General features: G+C 50.8%; 2 protein-coding genes and 1 long non-coding RNA gene across 4 annotated transcripts; 1 reads left to right on the top strand and 2 right to left on the bottom strand.

The window, feature by feature from the left end:
- Nucleotides 1-933: 933 nt before the first annotated feature.
- Nucleotides 934-11,110, bottom strand: LOC309451103 (cyclin-dependent kinase 4 inhibitor B-like; the record flags this gene model as incomplete). Of its 2 annotated transcripts, none has more annotated exons than XM_082074561.1 (2): nucleotides 934-2,458; nucleotides 10,762-11,110. In XM_082074561.1, the coding sequence occupies 2 exons, from the start codon at nucleotides 10,867-10,869 to the stop codon at nucleotides 2,150-2,152; spliced, it is 417 nt and encodes a 138-aa protein (XP_081930687.1). In that variant the 3' UTR covers nucleotides 934-2,149. The 2 variants fall into 2 exon arrangements, with proteins under 2 accessions (XP_081930687.1, XP_081930686.1); XM_082074560.1 differs by lacking the exon at nucleotides 10,762-11,110 and adding an exon at nucleotides 4,654-4,797.
- Nucleotides 11,111-11,435: 325 nt separating this feature from the next.
- LOC309451105 lies at nucleotides 11,436-14,994 on the top strand. Its single transcript, XR_014186179.1, has 3 exons — nucleotides 11,436-11,747; nucleotides 13,049-13,160; nucleotides 14,860-14,994. It is a non-coding gene; the product is annotated as an uncharacterized lncRNA (long non-coding RNA).
- A 510-nt stretch (nucleotides 14,995-15,504) lies between these two features.
- Nucleotides 15,505-17,584, bottom strand: CDKN2B (cyclin dependent kinase inhibitor 2B). Its single transcript, XM_082074562.1, has 2 exons — nucleotides 17,175-17,584; nucleotides 15,505-15,778 (listed from the first exon to the last, which is right to left on the bottom strand). Exons 1-2 carry the CDS (start codon nucleotides 17,313-17,315, stop codon nucleotides 15,515-15,517), a joined length of 405 nt encoding a protein of 134 aa, XP_081930688.1. The 5' UTR covers nucleotides 17,316-17,584; the 3' UTR covers nucleotides 15,505-15,514.
- Nucleotides 17,585-17,909: the final 325 nt, after the last annotated feature.

Genomic DNA, 17,909 nt, shown 5'->3' with positions numbered 1-17,909 from the left:
GGCAGCGGGGAGCCGAGAAGCCGGGGATACTCCGTTCTCCGCCGCGCCGGCCGGGGCCGCCGGCAGCTGGAACGGGTGGGACCGTCACCTGCCCCCAGGATCATGGCAAAGCTGAGCGGGGCTCCTGTCTGCATGCTAGCTGGGGGAGTCCGGGGAGAGAGCCCTGCCCCCGCCCCCGACCGATTTGCTGACCCCCTCCCGCCACCGCCAAACGCCCTCGCGGGAGTAGGAGGAAACGGGGCTCACCCTCGATTTGTCCCCCAGAGAGTTAGGAAATAACTTTTTTTTTTTTTCCGAGAGGTGAGTGATTTTTTCTTCCCCATTCTATTTTAAAGCAATGAGCGGCAGAAAGCTGCTCCTTTTAGTAGGAGCTTAGAAATTAGAGGCGAAGCGATGAGTGACCGGAGCGCCTCTGTCAGCTTCGCGGTGTGTGTCCTGAGCAAAGTGCAGGCTCCCACGCGCGGGCAACAAAAATGCCAACGTATCTGGGAAATGGGAAAAAATAGCCTTCAGGCGTAGTGTGTGCCCATGGTGCCTTATTCTGCAGCGTGTGCTTGCCACTGTTTATTTTAGCAGGAAAACGGGGAAAAAAAAAAAAAAGAAAAACAAACAAAAACAAAACAAAACAAAAAAAACACAACACAAAACTTTCGCTCTTAAAAAGATCGTAAATTCGTGCAAAGATACGAAGTGCGATTGGACTTTCTTGTTGCTCTGTTAGAGTTGTTATAAACAGGGAAAATATCGAGTTTCATGTATGTTTTTCTCTCGAGTATTTGTGTGCATGAATAATAATACACATCTGCGCATAAGCCCTGCGTATTCGACCTGCGTGAATGCGATGTGTGTATGGATACGTGTTTACGCACAGACATAAGCGACGAACAAAGTAAAAATAAATGACACCGTCCAACACTGAAAAGTCCTGCGGGCAGAACCATTTAATAGTTGAACACAATACTTTTTTTTTTTCTTAAGCCAAATCCTTCGATATCTTACAGTTGAATAACAACAACAGGTATTTCATTACATGTAAGCAGTGCGAGCATTGGGCAGAAAATGGAAATCACATGGGGGAAAAAAAAAGAGAGAAGAAGTAATGGACGTGAATAGGCTCACATTTTTAACCAGCTGCAGTCATTTGTTTTTATTTCCAAATTTCTGGTTTAGAGACCCGGAAAGTTTGTCTTAAAAATACCGAGCTCGTTTTTCAGATATTCTGAATGAACGGGGTATCTCCAGATGTTAAAGCTTACAGCTAAACGATTACTAATTGTTTTCTCATGTGAATGGCCTTCTTTTAATATATCTGTACAAAATATCTATAATAGTTCCCAAACTCCAACCTCGATCAGCGTTCAGTACTTTAAGACTTTCCAAGTTGAACGAGGTGATCAGGGGAGAAGATTCGAAGATGAATTAAATTTGTAAACGGGGTGGCTAGAGTGTTCACTGTTTCGGTGCGCTATATAAAAGAATCTCAAGGTATCACTAAAATGTAAAGCACTCCAGGATTGCGCGATTATGGATAAAATCAGTACCATCGTAAGACAAGTATCTGATGGAGATCAAGACAGTGTCTTGCCGGGCAGTGAGAAAGCCGCTACGGGAAGCGGAGCGTTCTCACTTTTTTAAACTGCATCAATTTAACAACCTATAGAGGCGGGGAAATGGTGATTTATTTATTTGTTTAATTGTTTATTTATTCATTTCCCTGGAGCACCGGAGAACGGTTTGCTGATTCTCATCCACCCGTCGGCAAGCCTGTGGAGGAGGAGGACCTGGCGCTCTCCCCGCGGCCGTATTTTGGTTCTTTCCGCATTTTCTTAGAAAATTCAGCAGCGTGCAGTGCCTCACGGGAGCAGGACGCGAAATGCCCGGGGTGTGCGGAAGAAGCTCTGGGGAAGAGAGGCAGAGGAAGACCCTTTCCAGCAGTCGGGCTGCCGGGAGCACCGCCAGCCGTGAGCGCTCCCTGGTGCTCCGGTGGCGGGGGGACCCTGCGCACCACCTGCCGCGAAGATGCGCGCAGACGACAAGGAGAGAGGGGCCCGGCGCACGGAGGCGGAGGACGGCTGCCTCCGGGGCTTCGAGAGCGGCGGCGTGGGGGCATGGCGGGCAGCGGGCGACTCAGAGGGACGGCCGGGGCGGGTCAGCGCGCAGCCCCCTCCGCGGCCGGCCCGGCTCCCGGTGCGGCGGCGGGGAGTGGCGGTGGGTGGCGCAGGTAGCGGCCCACCACTCCGTGCGGGCCCCCCGCCGCCACGTCGAGGGGGAGGCGGCCGCGGCCGTCGGGCAGGTCGAGGCGCGCCCCGGCGCGGTGCAGCGCCGCCAGCGTCTCCAGGAAGCCGGCGCGGGCCGCGTCGTGCGCCGGGAAGCAGCCGGTGCGCGGGTCGGGGCGGTTGGGGTCCGCTCCGCGCTGCAGCAGCAGCTCGGCCACCCGCGGGCTGCCCAGCATCATCACCTGCGGGGAGAGACAGCGTCAGCGCCGCGGAGCACCGCGAGTGCGAATACCCGCGGGGCGGTGGCTGGGGGTAAGGGGCTGTGGGTCGGGGTCACTTTTGGGTGCAATTTTCCTACGTCAGCTATTTGTGAGTTGCATAAATGCACACGGCCGTACTCGATGATCCCCATGGGTTCCTTCCAGCTTGCGATATTCTATACTACGATGAGGTGTCTATAGAACAAGTCCGATGAGGAGCCGCTTAGGGAACTGGAGCTGTTTAGCCTGAAGAAAAGGAGGCTGAGGGGAGACCTTATCGCTGTCTACAACTACCTGAAAGGAAGTCGTAGTGAGCAGGGTGTTGGTCTCTTCTCCCAAGTAACAAGCAATAGGACGAGAAGAAATGGCCTCAAATTGTGCCAGGGAAGGTTCAGATCGGATCTTAAGAAAAAATTCTTCACAAAAATGGTTGTGAAGCATTGGAACAGGGAAGTGGTTGAGTCACCATCCCTGGAGGTATTTAAAAGCCGTGTAGATGTGGTCCTCAGGGATGTGCCTTACTGACGGAGTTGCGTTATGGTGGTTCTATATATAGCCTGCCACTGAGGACGCGTTACTGCTCTGTCAATGAACAGTGCAGCGCGGCCGGGCAGGGTCCTGGCAAAGGTTCAGCTCTTTTCGGTGCCCGGTGGGGATTCCTCCCCCCCGCCCCCGCCCCGAGTTCTGGATCGAGCCGTTTCTCTCGCTCTCAGCTCTGGCTAAACCGGCACTACTTCACACAGGAGCAGGGAAAGGTGTTCAGCGCCCACGGGTAACGCACAAAATTCTCTGCTGAGCCCCAGTGCCACTTCGCAGCTGAAGCAAAAGCAGAAACTCTTGCCAAGGTATGATCCTGCACTATTGAACAAAACTAAACCAAACCAAAACCAAAGAAAATCGACCAAACAAACCCCAACAAACAAATGAAAAAAAGAAAGTTACACTTGCGGTTTTGCTTCCCGCATTTACATAGTCATTTTCAATGGAATTTTAACCTCCATAAATTGAATCTTAACACTATAGAAAATACCTTGAAATTATAGTTTTTTTCTCTCTCTATTTCCTTTATCATGAGAATTTGGCTATAGACTACAAATATTTTATTTTATTTATAACATAAATGTGAAAATGCTTATAAATTAAATGACTTATAAATTCCTATAGAGGTTAAGTTTTTCAGATAGAGTCCACAAGTCAGAGTGGCAGCCATTTTGCAAAGTGCTGGTAAGGGAAACAGAACTTAGTCTTACTCTGAAATGGGGGCATGAAAGATAAAATTTACAACAATTCGGAGATCCTTTTAATCTGGAATTTGAATGTACAACAGAAACAAAACGAATAACTTCTCAGTGCCTTGCTCAGTAACTTCAGAAAAATATTTCCTTTTCCATGTAAAGTGCAAGGACTAAAATGGCTGTCCAGCTTAGCTGGTGAACCATTCAATATATCACTTCAAATGACAACACAATAAAACCTTTTTATGAAATACACAACTCCAGTTTAAATCGCAGTATATTAATTGTTCAGTGAGCATTTTAAAGTTTTCATCTTAAATATGTTGATTAATATAACACACTTTTAGCTCTAAAAATGCCTGTAAAGCAAATCCACTCACACTGGTATTACAGTATGTATAAATTAATACTACCAATATTGATGAATAATGAATATTTAAAATACTACTACTAATAGTGACGACTACTAATGAATAACTAGTTTCAATTTACTATTTCTACTCAGTGACAATTTCCACCCCGTCTTCTGTGCCGTTCTTTCAAGCTAAAATACTAGCAAGGGACCCCACTTCCATTTCCTCGGGGAAGAACACCCGTTAAGGCTATATTTAAAACAAACAAACAAACAAGAAAAGTCGATCGAAGCGCAGTCAACTTCCTGAACCCATCTGGAAGCGGATTTTGTAGTCCTGCTTCTCCTTTAAATTACTTTCTAGCATAATTCGTTTGCTGCCGGCGGTGCCCCTCTACAATCCATCTAGTATTTGCAGGAGGGCAAGCGTTCAGAAAAGCGCCGCATTGTATTCAGGCAGCTACGTCTGTAATCCAGATCCGATAATAACAGTAAAAATTCTTTCAAAACCTGAAATCCGCCCCCCACCAGCGTGGCAGAGGAGAGCTCTCCCATACCCGTCACCCCCCCCCCCCCCCAATGCTCCGTACCTGGAGCGGGGTCCTCCCGAAGGAGTTGATCCCGTTGGGATCCGCGCCCGCGTCCAGGAGCTTCCGCACCTCCTCGCGATCCCCGCGGGCGGCGGCGCTGCACAGCCGGTCGCCGAAGCCGTCGCCCCGGGTAGACCCCTCCATCGCCCCCGGCGGCCCGACCCGCACGGCCACCCCTGCCTTTAAGTCTCCCCTGCCCGTGAGCTCGCCCGCCGCGCCGACGCAGCTCCTCCTCCCCGAGGGCAGCGGCCGCCCCCTCGTCCCCCCCGGGACAGGCGGCCCCCAGCCCTTGGGCACGGCCGCGCGTAGCCCACTTCGCACACCTCGGGCGGGGCAGGGCGCTGCAACCTCCCCCCGTCTCCGGCTCCAAGCGAGGAGGGGAGCCCAGTGCTGGCGGCTGCGGTAAAATCAGCGCACCCTCTTTGAGGGGCTCCTGGGGGCGGCGAAGGACCGCGAGGTGCCGGCAGAGAGCTCCGCAGGCTGAAAGCCGGGGACAGTTCGGCACCCCCGCGGGGGAGCGCGATTTCACAACCCCCGAGAGCGCGGAGAGTGTCCTGCGGGCACTGCTTCCCTCCGGAGGCGCCGTCGGTGCGGGAGAAAGAAGGGGATGGGGCTGCGGCCCTGCGCCTCCCGTGCCTCCCCACACGGGGGAGGTGGGGTGTTGAGGCAGGGCAGAAGGACGCATCCCACCGACAAACGGCTTCTCCCGGCTGCCCAGGCTGGACGTAGCCTCCCCGGCCCGGGCAGGTGGGAACGCGCCCCGCGATTGTCTTGTGTGGGGCAGGCGGGACGGGGGGGCACCATAGCCTCCCCGGGGCAGAGAGAGACTCTGTGGGAGGGATGGATTTGGCTTATGCCTCCAGAGAGGGGGGGTCTGCCCTGCCCCGAGCCCCTCCGAGCGGTGGGTCTGGGGGTCCGTCCCTCCATCCCGCCGCCGGACGGGAGCTGGCGGCCCGGATGAGGAAGGGAGGCGTGCCCGCAGGAAGTCTGCGATCCACCTAATGGCACCCGGCAGAAGAGGACAGCTTCACCCCGGCCCCTACGGGAGCCTCTCGCGGGCAGGAAAGCCGCAGCGAGACGCAGCCGGGACAAGGTACGGCAGCCCGGCAGCCAGAGCCGAGCAGGGCCTCGCCTTGACGCTGTAAAAGTCCCCAAAATGCAAGCACCTGACTCCTCCCCTTGTTTTCCGCGCCCCCTCCCGCACCCCCCCCCAGTTTCCCCCGGACAAAGCAGCTCCCCGCTGCGGGCCGCGTGATACAGCCCCCCGCACACATAGCGACCCCCCGTCCAGGGGGCGGGGGATCGGGCGAGCGCCCGCGGGGCTGAGCGGCACCCACGATCCGCGGGCTTGAAGGTTTTACTTCGCCACATGGAAGCTACGGGCAGACCTGGGTTAGAGACAAGGCGAAGGAGGGGGTCTAAGGCTCCCGCAGGCAACGCGGAGAGCGGGTCGTTTCAGAGCCACCGCCGAGGTGGGATGGTGAAGTGGGCAAATACAGAAGATAGGTTAAGGAAGTTTTTTAGGACTTTCTTTTTTTTTTTCTTTCCCTCTCCTCCCGCTCCCCCCATGTCAGTTCCCTAATATCCTCTTTTATTTGCAGAAAAACGGTGGAATTGCTACAGAAGCAGTATCTGCCGTGGAGGTGCACCTTTATTCCCCTTCGTCTCTAACCTCCTCCTCGCCGCTCGGGCGTACGAACAGCCCTGCATGACGAAGGGGAAAACTGGCGATTTTCTGTCTACATGTACCGACGGCCGAAAGGCAGAAGCATCTTTGGATGAGGAGAAATGAATACAAATTTGTCCCTGCGTAGGCAAGTCAGAAGTTCACTGAAATTTCCTCATCTGAGGACTTTCTGGGCTTCCCTTGGGAAGTTTCCGGGGAAAGTGTCGTTGTAAGAGAAGGAAGGGGACTTGGATAGAGTGAGACACCCTCTCGGCGGGGACCTTTGGCGGGCTCCCACACACCGTGGTTTTGCTGCAGCGCATGGTACAGAGCAGACCCCAGGGCCTGTCAGGTGATTAAATGAACAAATCAATCGACAAAAAATGTAAAAGTAATTTTTTTGTAAGTCCGTAAACTGTGAAAAATTAAGAGGAAATGATCCCCCACCCACCAGGCAAAATGTCCTTCAGTCCTTCGTGTGCTACCTGCCTTTAATCACAGCCGCGTAGAGATAAATGCAAGGAGAAAAACTCCGTGGTTGTGTGTGTCAGGTGTCTTAAAATTCCAAATCAATAGTGAGGCGCCGCAGCATTGCATAGTGCCGCTGGTTATTCTTGCTTTCTGTGAAACAGTGTTGATAGTGGATTTTGTGTGTCTGTGTATGTACAAATATCTGCATACGTGTCCTTTTTTTTTTTTTTTTGATATGTAAGTATAAAAAAAATTAGTACACTCACACTTCAACATATTTGTAGAAGAAGACGTTAGTAGAGAAGTCAGAGGGCCTATCTGCATCTCCATCCTTGCTAAAAATCTGTTAAAAGCTACGAAATATCAGAATGGTGTAGAGCAACAAATACGGCCCCGTGCTAACCGACTCTCCAAAAGCACTTGCCAAGCTACTGGACCATCAAAATAAATAATTTGGGGTTATATTATTGAACTTATAGGAATTGTTCCTCCACAAATGCAAATCCTATTTTGCACAATTCTGCTACCAGCAAACGACCTCAGTTTAATCGAAACATAAAAACACACTGTCATATCTAAGATTAGGGAAATAACAGACGACCCCGTGGTAATATGTTTTGAAAATTACCCTCGTATCACACTTGTATCATGGAGGAAGGGAGGAGAAACCACCTTACCTCCCCAACAAACCTTACAGGAGAGGTATTTTGTCGAAAAAACAAAAAATCTATTCAAGTTAAGCAGTCTCCCTGTCTTACATTTCTGCTCCTTTTTTTTTTTTTTTTTAATTTAAGTCACTCTTCAAAAATAGAGATCTTTGATATTAAAAACAGATCCATTTTAATACCACAGTACAGCAATCCTGTAAATTGTTCTGGGATGTTTTGGTAATAGCATACCGGACAGAAAGGGTAATTATTCAGTTACCAAAAGCAGCCATCTTATGCCGTGTTTAAGTCTTAGCTATTACTACCCTTTCAACGGTAAAAACAAACCAAACCAAACCAAACATGAGTTATATTATCATATAAGAAGTATTTCGGTAATAAGGCTAGGGGTTGATTAAATACAACAAAAAGACAAACTCTAGGGAACATAATATTGGGATTTCCTCGCCTGAAAATCGTCGAAAAGGTGCACGAGGGGCAGGGGTGTGGGATACAATGGAGAGATTACACAGAAGTAATCTGATTTACAATTACAGGGTAAAAAATCCCAGTTGTTTGCAGTTATGCTAAAACTGAAGCAAAACCTATGAATAAAGTAGTTTACAGTATCCTTCTACTCACCAGCTTAAAATGTTAGTGTATTTGCAAAGATAATTATCCTCATTACACATATTGGGTAAGAACTGGAAAATCTATGACCTAATTTTAGACCTTTAGAAGTTGTGCCATAGAGGTTTCTTTTGAACAAAACAAAACAACACACCCCAAACAAACAAAACAACCAAACCACCACTACAACAACCTGCAATAATAAAGAATAAATACTTGTTTCTGTTTTCTGAGTCATGTGATAAAAACTTGCGAATAATGCATTTCTGAATGTAATATGCTGCCCTAAATAGCTGTGAAAATATCCCTAGATATTTTTACATTTTTCTTAGAAATCCTACAGAAAATTTTACATGCACATTATTTCGCTCCCTCATTTTGGGCTAAGGAGTCATCGGAAAGTAAAACGACATGGTGGCTTTAGATAATCACCTTACATTTTACAAAACGTACTTAAGCATTCATCAGGAAAAATGTTCCCTTCCTTTAAAAAACAAAACAAAAAAATGGAACAACAACAACAAAAAAAAGAAAATAAAAATAAAAATAAAAATAGAGAGGGAAAAAAAAAAAGACAAATAAAAAATACACACGGAAGGCAAAAGAAATAAAACCTCTCCCATAGTCCTAAGAAATAAAGAGATGTAGATTTTGGAATAAAAATATGCCCGTGCTCGGCCAGTGCTCTGCTTGGGTGTGCAACTGTCGGAATGTCCCTATCAAACAGTTTTTGAGTGTCGGTCCCACCTCGGACCCACTCGGGGTTCAGCAGCAGCTTCCTGGACGCTGTTTCAGTGAAAGACACACTCTCTAACACTGGTCGAGTCTTCTTTGTTCCATCTATTTAATTAAGTAATTTCATTTTGAACAAAGCTTGAAAACAGGACCCGTCTATTTACATGAGAAAATGAGGCCAAAAAGAGCTGTTTTCTCTTTATTTCCATCCATTCCCACCCCCGAAATAAACTTCCATCTAATCTGAACATGAAGCCACCCTCTTGCTGAAACCTGTGGCCCGAAATACTGTGAGTTCGGGATCTGTTGTCTCCGAGCTGCCAAAATATTTATACATTACTTTTGTGATTGTAATGTTGTTACATGTGATTATGGAAGAAGTACGATTAGGCAAAAGGGAAAAAAGGGAAAATCTAATCCTTTTACCTTTTTTTTTTTTTTTTTTTTTTTTTTTTTAAACACACACACCCTTGTCTCATCTCTCCAAGTCCCTTCAGGATCAGATTTTCGGCACATCTCAGTGACTATTTTAGACCTAACCAGCATTTTAGTAGAACTCAATCTACTCGATGAAAAGCTTGGGGTAAAGAAAGGAAAAAAATATGCAGCAGTATTTACAGCAAGTGTGGAAACAGAGAGGAAAAAAATGCCACAGTCTCATTCATTAAAGGGTTTTGTCCTTGCTACAGCGAATTTACTTCAACATAATCAGCATCTTCATATTTATGTTTTATATTCGACATTCATTAATTTCGATTCAGCCAGAGTTTATAGTTTCTTTTTCCCCCATTTACTGTAAGATGTAAAAATTAGGCCTACACATTCAAAAAACAAGGGATTTGAAGGTAACCAGGAAAACTGAATATTTGTTCTGATTTATATATATGCATAAAAATACACACAACACACATATGTGAGTCTCGCCACACTTGACGTTCAAAAAGTTCTGAAAGTGATCTAACCAGACATCGGAGCAGGCAAACTGTGAATTGTTTTATCTCAAGACCCAGATCTTGAAGGGTTAATTTATATATATACATATATATATAATCTCAATTGTTGCACAGATTTCTAGGGGAATATTTATACCTTCCCTCTCTTCTGTTTCTGTTCTTCTCCAATCTGTGCTTTGGAATAGGGGAGGTTGTGGACTCCTGTAATGACCCCCTATGAGGATTTCGCAGAACAATCCTCAAACACTCATCAAAATTAATATTCGCTTTATCATTCATTATGAGTCTAATTATGTGTAATGATCGAGGCCTAAATTACGCCACGCAGATCCACAACGATCCGATTTTGCATTCTGCAATCAGGAAAAAGTCTCTAAAAAAACGCCTGAACCCCAGGTGTCTCTCAAATCCTTTATACGTGTGTATTTTAATTACTCTTTCTGACGCTGCTCAGCTGCTGTGACCCTTATTATGCATATTTATATAAGAGCAAGGGAAGGCAATGTAAGCCACTGTATTTCACTGCCATTTACAGCAGTAGAAAGTAGTAGACGCATGGAAAACAGTGGCCATTTTCTCTCTTCAGAGAAGAAGTTATGTTCCTTGTTCGCAAGGAACCGTGTGCAACCATCGGTGAGGGGTGGTGGGTTTATTTTTTTCTAAAATAGCAATAAAGAAAACGAAAATAAAGCTTTTAAACGGGGTGGGGAAAAGGCATAAATAAGACATTATAACTTTTCAAGAATCTGTAGTTTTCCTACTGCATTTGAAAAAAAAAAAAAAAAAAAAAAAAGAGAGAGAGAGAGAAAGACAGAGGAAAAAAAAACCCTCACGTGTCCCGGTGCAATCTGAATATATGGTGCGGAGAGGGCTCCGGGGCGCTGCGCGACCGGGGCCGGGTTGCCGGGGGCAGCGGGCCTCCCGCCGGCCCCGGGGCGGCTGCCACCACCTCCCGCTGCCCCGTCAAGCCATCCACGGCAACAGTCCCTCTCCCCCGGAGCCCTACCTGTGCCGGGGCCTCCCGCGGCGCCTTCTCCGCAGGACCAGCAGGAGAGAGAGGCGCGGCGGCCAGCGCCGACCCAGCGCCCCGACGACGCCGCGGAGGATGCGCCATCCCAGCGCCCGAGCGCGGAGCAGGCTGCAGGCGCGCCGAAAGCGGACAGTGCACCTTATCCGGCGGGTCATGGATGCGGGGGGAACCCCTGGTGTGCCGCGCTACAAATACCTCCCTGGCAGGGCCCCATCGGGGAGTCGGCCCTCTCACCCTCCATTCATTGGAGAGGATTTCATTTTCCTTTTCTTTTTTTTTTTCTTTTTTTTTTTTTCTTTTCCGTTTGACTAATTTCTACTCCCCATTTTGCTGTACCTCTCTCCCCTCCTCCCCCCCCCCCCTTCCTCTGCACTTAAACGCCTCCAATGATGATGGCTCCCGCCTCGAAAGCAGGCGAAGGAGGACCGGCGGCGGGGGATGGGACCGGGGGAGGCCGCCGGCTCCTCTCCCCTCCCACAGGAGCACCACCACCAAACGGGCGTGGAGGCCGGCCAATCGCAGGGCGCTCCTCTGCTTTCAAATAAAGCCTTGACGACATGTCCTTGCCCTCCCCCATCACGTCTGTCCCCTCCAAACATGCCGCCTCCCGTTCCGTTTGGGGGGGGGGGGGAGGGTGTTATTTCTTTATTTTATTTTTGTTTTCTTCTAATTTGGTTCGGTTTGGACCCCTCTCCCTCTGGGAATCTCTCGGTGGGACTGGGGTTGCGGGGGCCCGGCGCACCGTGATCCCAGCCCGCCTCGCCTGAGGCCGCGGTAGTGCCCCGCAGGGACGGCTAGCGGATCCCTGCCTCTTTAAAAGCACAGGCCAGTATTGCCCTGGGCGAACAGCTATTTCCTTGTCACATGGTCATTTGAACGCGACGCGGGGCCGTTGCGTAGCGGAGCGAAGAAAAAAAAAAAAAAAAGCGGATCTCGTCTCCCGCCGCCGGTAACAGAAACGGGTAATTAACTGTTTAATCTCCCCCGAGCTTCTGGCCGGCCGTGCTCCACGGTGCCGGACCGCTTTGTTCTCTGCTCGAAGGGTGAGATTTTGTAGCGGGGGGCGGGGAGGAAGGACCGAAAAGCCTGGAGCAACCTGCCGGCCGGCCCCTCCCGGGCCGGCTCCAGGCGCTACCACAGGGACGGCCGTGGGGGTTCTGAGCCCCCTGACGGCCGGTGCGGAGCACGGCCCGCCGCCCACCGAAGGATCTCTAGGAGGCGGGGGCTGGGGGTCCTGCTGCCCCCGTCCCACCCTCTCCCTGGGAGACCCTCTACCTGCGCATCCTTCCTCCCAGGGTGCGGGTACCTCTACGAGAGGCGCGGGGAAAGAGTGATGAGCACGGAGGGTGCGAGTCCTGGCGGGCGCGTCTTCGCCATGCCCGGGGGCGGCGGGGCCGTGCTCGGCACGGCACGGCACGGGTGGACGCGGCTCGGCGCGGAGCTGGGGCTGCGCAGGGGCTGCAGGGAGCGGCGGGGAAGGCTCTGGACAGGGGAGGCAGTCCGGCGATCCCGGGGAGGGCCAGCGAATGTACACGTGTACAACATCCTCCTCTCCCATAACAAACACCTCCTTCTCTCGGCTGGACAAACAGCAATAACACCCATGTCAATAGAAGGTTTCTTCTTCTGCCTCAGAACGGAGTGACCCTAACAGCAATGCTAATGAAGAAGAGCCTGTATTGGTTTCTCCTGGACCGAGTAAATTTCGAAATGAAAGTAGCTCTGCGTTTTATTTTATTTTATTTTATTTTATTTTATTTTATTTTATTTTATTTTATTTTATTTTATTTTATTTTATTTTATTTTATTTTATTTTATTTTTTATTTTATTTTATTTCTTAAAATAATTTAATTTAATTTCTTCATTTCACTTCATTTTTTTCCCACTCCTGTGGCGACCCCTCCCCGACAGGCAAGGCAAAACTAAGAGAAAAGTGTGCCTACCTGGGTGCACGATACAGGTGCTGGAGTGGTGGTGGGAGGATGAACTGACAGTTTTGGCAATAGAAACCAAATACCCACCAACGCTGAATGCATGGCCGAGCCGGGCCCAAGGAGCATCTCACCCATGCACAGTGCGCAAACCATGCTGCAGAGGGTTGCCTGTGTGTGCGTGTGTCTCCATATGTATTCAATTACAGCTGCGATATTAAAAATAAAAGGCGCGAGTCATCTGCGACGTCAAACGCAATGCTTCAGGGCTTTCTCGAAATGTGTATTGCTGCTGCTGTTTGTTGTTAACAATCACTATTCGTCTTTTCAGAAAAGGCAGGACTCCAAGCGCTGGAGCCGACGCTGCCGCCAGAATAAAAGGTACCTGTGAAAGTTTCCGCGGTCGGGCGGGATTGTGTCGGGAACCGACATCCTCCCACGTTGTAAGTAGACCCCGCGTGGGCCTGGCCAGGGCAGGGACTCTGCACCCGTGGCGTGAGGCAAATTATAGCTACCGGGCATTTCGTCCTGCTGGCTTTTGAGGGCATATTCTGCTCGTTTGGCGCGATCAGTCTAGGAAAATCTGCAATTTCGCTGACGATTTTATGCATAATTGTTGTCGTTATTATTATTATTATTATTATTATTATTATTGTTGTTGTTGTTGTTGTTGTTGTTGTTGTTGTTGTTGTTGTTGTTGTTGTTGTTGTTTCATAATCTGTAATGGAAATATCCCAAATTTTAAATGGAATTATAGTTCTTGGGAAAAAAAGGGCTTTTTAAAATAGGAATACTGGTCTAACTAAGGTTGGAAGTGCAGTTTATTAGACCCTTACTTTTCTGTAAAGAGGGCAGTCAGTAACCTAGCCCTATCTCCACATCTGGTCCCGGCTCCATCCCAGTTCCCTCAGGCATGGGATGCAGGTTCTTGAATGCTGTGTCCCCATTATTGTCCTTGACTCGCATATGGCTATGCCATGTACTGAGGCATAGTACAGTACAATTTCACACGGTATTATCTTGGCATATTATAATCTTATGTATTTTCTGTTTAAATATATGTATAAAATATATATTCTAGACATTATAATAAACAAGTATGAATATAGACTAAGCATAATGTGATTTCTTTTGTACATATTTTGTATACATACGAAGTGGTTAAAATTAAATGTAAGCATATTACATATAAAATTGTTAAGCAAATATGTGGGCTTGATACATAATCATAATGTTTTTGATATCTACGCATATTATGTACGTTTTAATGCAGGTATTACATAGATGTACTATGTACATAAACAGCATAACTACGTATTTATAATGTGCTAATTTGAACGAAGTAATTCTAAAGCATGCATTGCATGAAATTATGTTGCAATAAATTACATAATCAAATACGTTATATAAAAGTATATATATATTATTTTTAATGTTTACGTATTAAATATCTAGGAGTTGGACACTCAGTCGGAATGTAAAACGAAGATACATTTTTCTCCCCTTTAATTTGCTACCGCTAGCTCTGCGAAGTGCCCGAGATTTGCACTTGGGGAACAAGACCAGCCCTTTCCTGCTGCTCTGCCTTGCGATTCCTTTCTCTGTCCCCAGCCCGCGGGATGTACGAGCACAGCCCCGCGTTGCAGAGGCAAGGTCTCCCATTCGTGTCACAGGAGCGGCGACAGCCGCACGGGCTGGAAGCGCCGTCCTCGCCGCCTTCCTCACAGCCCTGCCCTGCTGCCCGGCCCCTCCCGCTGCTGCACGGCCTCTCCCGCAGCACACCCGTGCGGGTCTGGGACCCGCCGCGGCGGTCAGTGAAATACGGATCGGCTCACGGATCTACCCCCCGCCCCGCTCCTACTCCAGCAGCACAGGTGTTACAACCACTTGTTACAATGAGTTGTTGTCTTTTTACCAAAGGTCCCACCTTCGAACAGCTTGGGGAACCCTGGGGCCGAGCTCGGACGTTTGTTTTTTAATTGTTAGTTCCACACTGTAACCGTCACGATTTATTCAAAATACTGTTAAACTTACAGTAACTAAGGGAAGGCCACCTGCGAGTTGGTAAAGCACCTATAACTTCAAGCGAGGGCAATATCGGGCTTGCAGAGACACAATTGTCTCTTTATTTTCTCCTTCCAGGTGCCTTGTTTACAGCTTCCATGAGAAGAGCCACGGATGCGCCACGGGCCCATGTACAGACATGCACAGCGCCTTACATGGTTTTAAGAAGGTATTTGCCAAAGCCACAATCTCTCCAGAAAGCCTCAGTTCCCCACCGTTCGGCAGGTTTTGCTAGGGAGAGGCTGAGACTGGTTTCAGCGCCCCTTCAGTTCGATTTAACTTGGGCTTGAAATCAAATGGGAGGTAGCCGGCTCGGGCCCGGGAGATCCCGGAGCCTCTCCCGTCCCCTTCAGACGGAGGACTGGTAATTGCGAGCGGGAAGCCCCGGGGAGGGGCATAAACAGAAAGCCCAGACGCTGTCCTGTGAAAACACGAAGGGTTTATTGTGCCACCTCTCTGCAGGAGTTTTCCTTCATATTTATTACTCTTCACAGTGTTTTGGACTCTCGCGTGAATAAAGCTCGGCGTGGAGGTGTGTAGATTTCAAGTGTAGGATAACATACAGACACGTGCAAAGTATAGCGTACAAAACAATACGTATCCCTCTGGTCTTTCGTGCATCCGAGTCGGGAGACGCGATCCGGGAATTACTTACAACGCGTGAATGCTGCTCGACTTCGAGTCTCCTGAAGCGGGCGCGGACAATAAATTAGGGGAGTGGTCGCACAAGAGTCTAAGCGAGGGGCGGTGGGTGGCGCAGGTAGCGGCCCACCACTCCGTGCGGGCCCCCCGCCGCCACGTCGAGGGGGAGGCGGCCGCGGCCGTCGGGCAGGTCGAGGCGCGCCCCGGCGCGGTGCAGCGCCGCCAGCGTCTCCAGGAAGCCGGCGCGGGCCGCGTCGTGCGCCGGGAAGCAGCCGGTGCGCGGGTCGGGGCGGTTGGGGTCCGCTCCGCGCTGCAGCAGCAGCTCGGCCACCCGCGGGCTGCCCAGCATCATCACCTGCGGGGAGAGACAGCGTCAGCGCCGCGGAGCGCTGCTCAGGCTTTCTTGCTCAGCCCAGCAAGAGCGGGAATCGCCCGCGGAAAGGAGCGGAAAATCCGCGCATGGGGCCTAGAGATCAGCTCCGGAAACTCCACGAACGGCGGAGAGCAGGGCCGCAGCGGGAGCCTTGCGCAGCGGGGGGAAACGCCCCTTTTCCGCGGGGTAAAGGGACCGGGGGAGGGGGCTCGCCCGGCGCACCCTCGGGGAACCGAGGGCAAGTCCGACCCGCTTTGCAACGGCCACCGCGCAGCCGTGGCTGTAGACCGGCTCTCGGGGGCTGCCACCGCCCCGCTCTCACCCGGGACACTTCCAGGAGGTCTCTGGCAAGCGAACACTTGCGTGCAGGGAACATACTCTCCTGCAGCGCGGCGCCCGCGCTTCTCTCGCCCTCCAAAGAGGCTGAAAACGCATTCTTAGCCTGACGCCCTGGCCCAATGCAGCACCAAAACCCCCGGGAGCTATCCTTCCTCGGGCTCGCCGTTTTCTAAGCTGCGTTTCCTCCACCGCAGCCGGTAGTGTACTCAGCGCATGGGCTAAAGCCCAGCCACGCAAAGGTACAGAAAAAAAAAAACATGTCGAAGGATGGCAACAGATACATGTTTCGAGTGAAATGTTGCACCGACATATTGTAGAAAAGAGTTTCGCAAGCACTGGCTGTGAAACTTAGATATATCTTCTCCGTTTATTCCAGGTTCGTTTTATTTTGAAAATTTAAGAAGAAGCTGGCTAGAACGACCTCGGAAATTAGCTCAGCTTTATAAATCTAGTGTCTGCTCCTCCTCTGGGCACTAGATCTATCTATATATTCGCGTAACTGTAAAAAGTGGACAGTCTGAGCCCCACAGGGACTGTTAACTGTGTACCTGCATGGTCTGCTAGGCAAGGCTATCGCACCCGGATGTTTCTGCTCGTAAGGATCAGCGAATATATTGTCAGAATCAGTGCATATACGTTTTTTTCATGAGAGAGGAAAAATACTAATAGACGTATAAAAGTAGAAGATGAGGTATGACGAAAGGGTAATTCTTTCTGAAAAGGTGACTCGTTACTTTTCATTGCACGTTTATTGCGAGATGAGCATTAAAGTTCTCGGTTTTGAGTCATCCTATGGGTTGCTTAAAATAGAGTCAAGGGTTGCTAAGACTAAAACCTTTCTGTTGCGGCGGTCACAAACTTTTGCCTTTTCCGAAAAGCCAGAGGAACCACTCCGCCGCTTCGCTTCGAGAGCAGCTGAGCTCAGCCGTCGGTGGGCGGCCGACGCCGGGAGGCAGCCCCGGGACTACCGCCGCTGCTCCTCGGGCACGGACGGGCCGCGGTCTCCTCCCCGCCGCCCGCACCTCCCCGGCCTCCCTACCTGGATGGGAGTCCGGCCGTAGGAGTTGACGGCGTTGGGGTCCGCCGCGCCGTCCAGCAGCTCCCTGAGGCGCTGCAGGTCGCCGCGGGCGGCGGCGTTGGCCAGCTCGTCGGCCTCCGTGCCGCCCGTCTGCCGCGCCATGCCCCGGCCCGCCCTGGCCTCACAGTCGCCGGCGGCCGGGCCCCACGGAGCGCTGCAGGCTCCGCTCGGCCTCCCCGCGGTGCCCAGGGCTGGCAGCGATCGCGGCCCGCGGGGGGCGCCCTGCCCATGGGAGCGACCGGTCGCACTGCTCCGCGCCGCGAGCGGCCCTCGGCACCTCGGGCAGCAGGAGCCGGCCCCGGCCCACAGGTGCCCGTGCGGTGCCGTCCCCGGGGCCGCCTCCACCTGCAAGCACGTAGCAGAACGGCCAGCCCCTCGTTTTCTCCGGACAGCTGGTGCCGCTCCGCCCCGGCCCGGCTCCGCCTCTCCTGTGTCATCGTCACCGCGGCGGAGTGGAGCGCAGCGGCCGCGCCCCGTACTCGTCCTTGCCCCCATGGGGCGGAGCGCCCTGCGCTGCCCTCAGAGGGCCTGGCTGCCGGGCAGGCGTCCGGCGGCGGGGACGTCTCTCATTTTTTTTTGTTCTTCTTTTTATTTATTTATCTCCTCCCCCCGCGACTCTCCCTTCAGGGCAGCAGCATCTTAACATGTGCCTGACCACCAAGAGAGAAGGGGCCAGGGGGAATGGCCAGCGAAGGG

Source organism: Streptopelia decaocto (genome assembly GCF_964273445.1).
Source record: "Streptopelia decaocto genome assembly, chromosome: Z".
NCBI lineage: Eukaryota > Metazoa > Chordata > Aves > Columbiformes > Columbidae > Streptopelia > Streptopelia decaocto.
Note: the sequence above shows the minus strand (reverse complement) of the source record. Positions and strands in the feature narration are given on the sequence as shown.

Bases quoted from the DNA above. Each gene is read 5' to 3' on its own strand.
- CDKN2B (XM_082074562.1), bottom strand. From the start codon at position 17,315: ATGGCGCGGCAGACGGGCGGCACGGAGGCCGACGAGCTGGCCAACGCC. The intron at 15,779-17,174 runs GTAGGGAGGCCG...CTCTCCCCGCAG, and splicing joins ACGGCCGGACTCCCATCCAG to GTGATGATGCTGGGCAGCCC.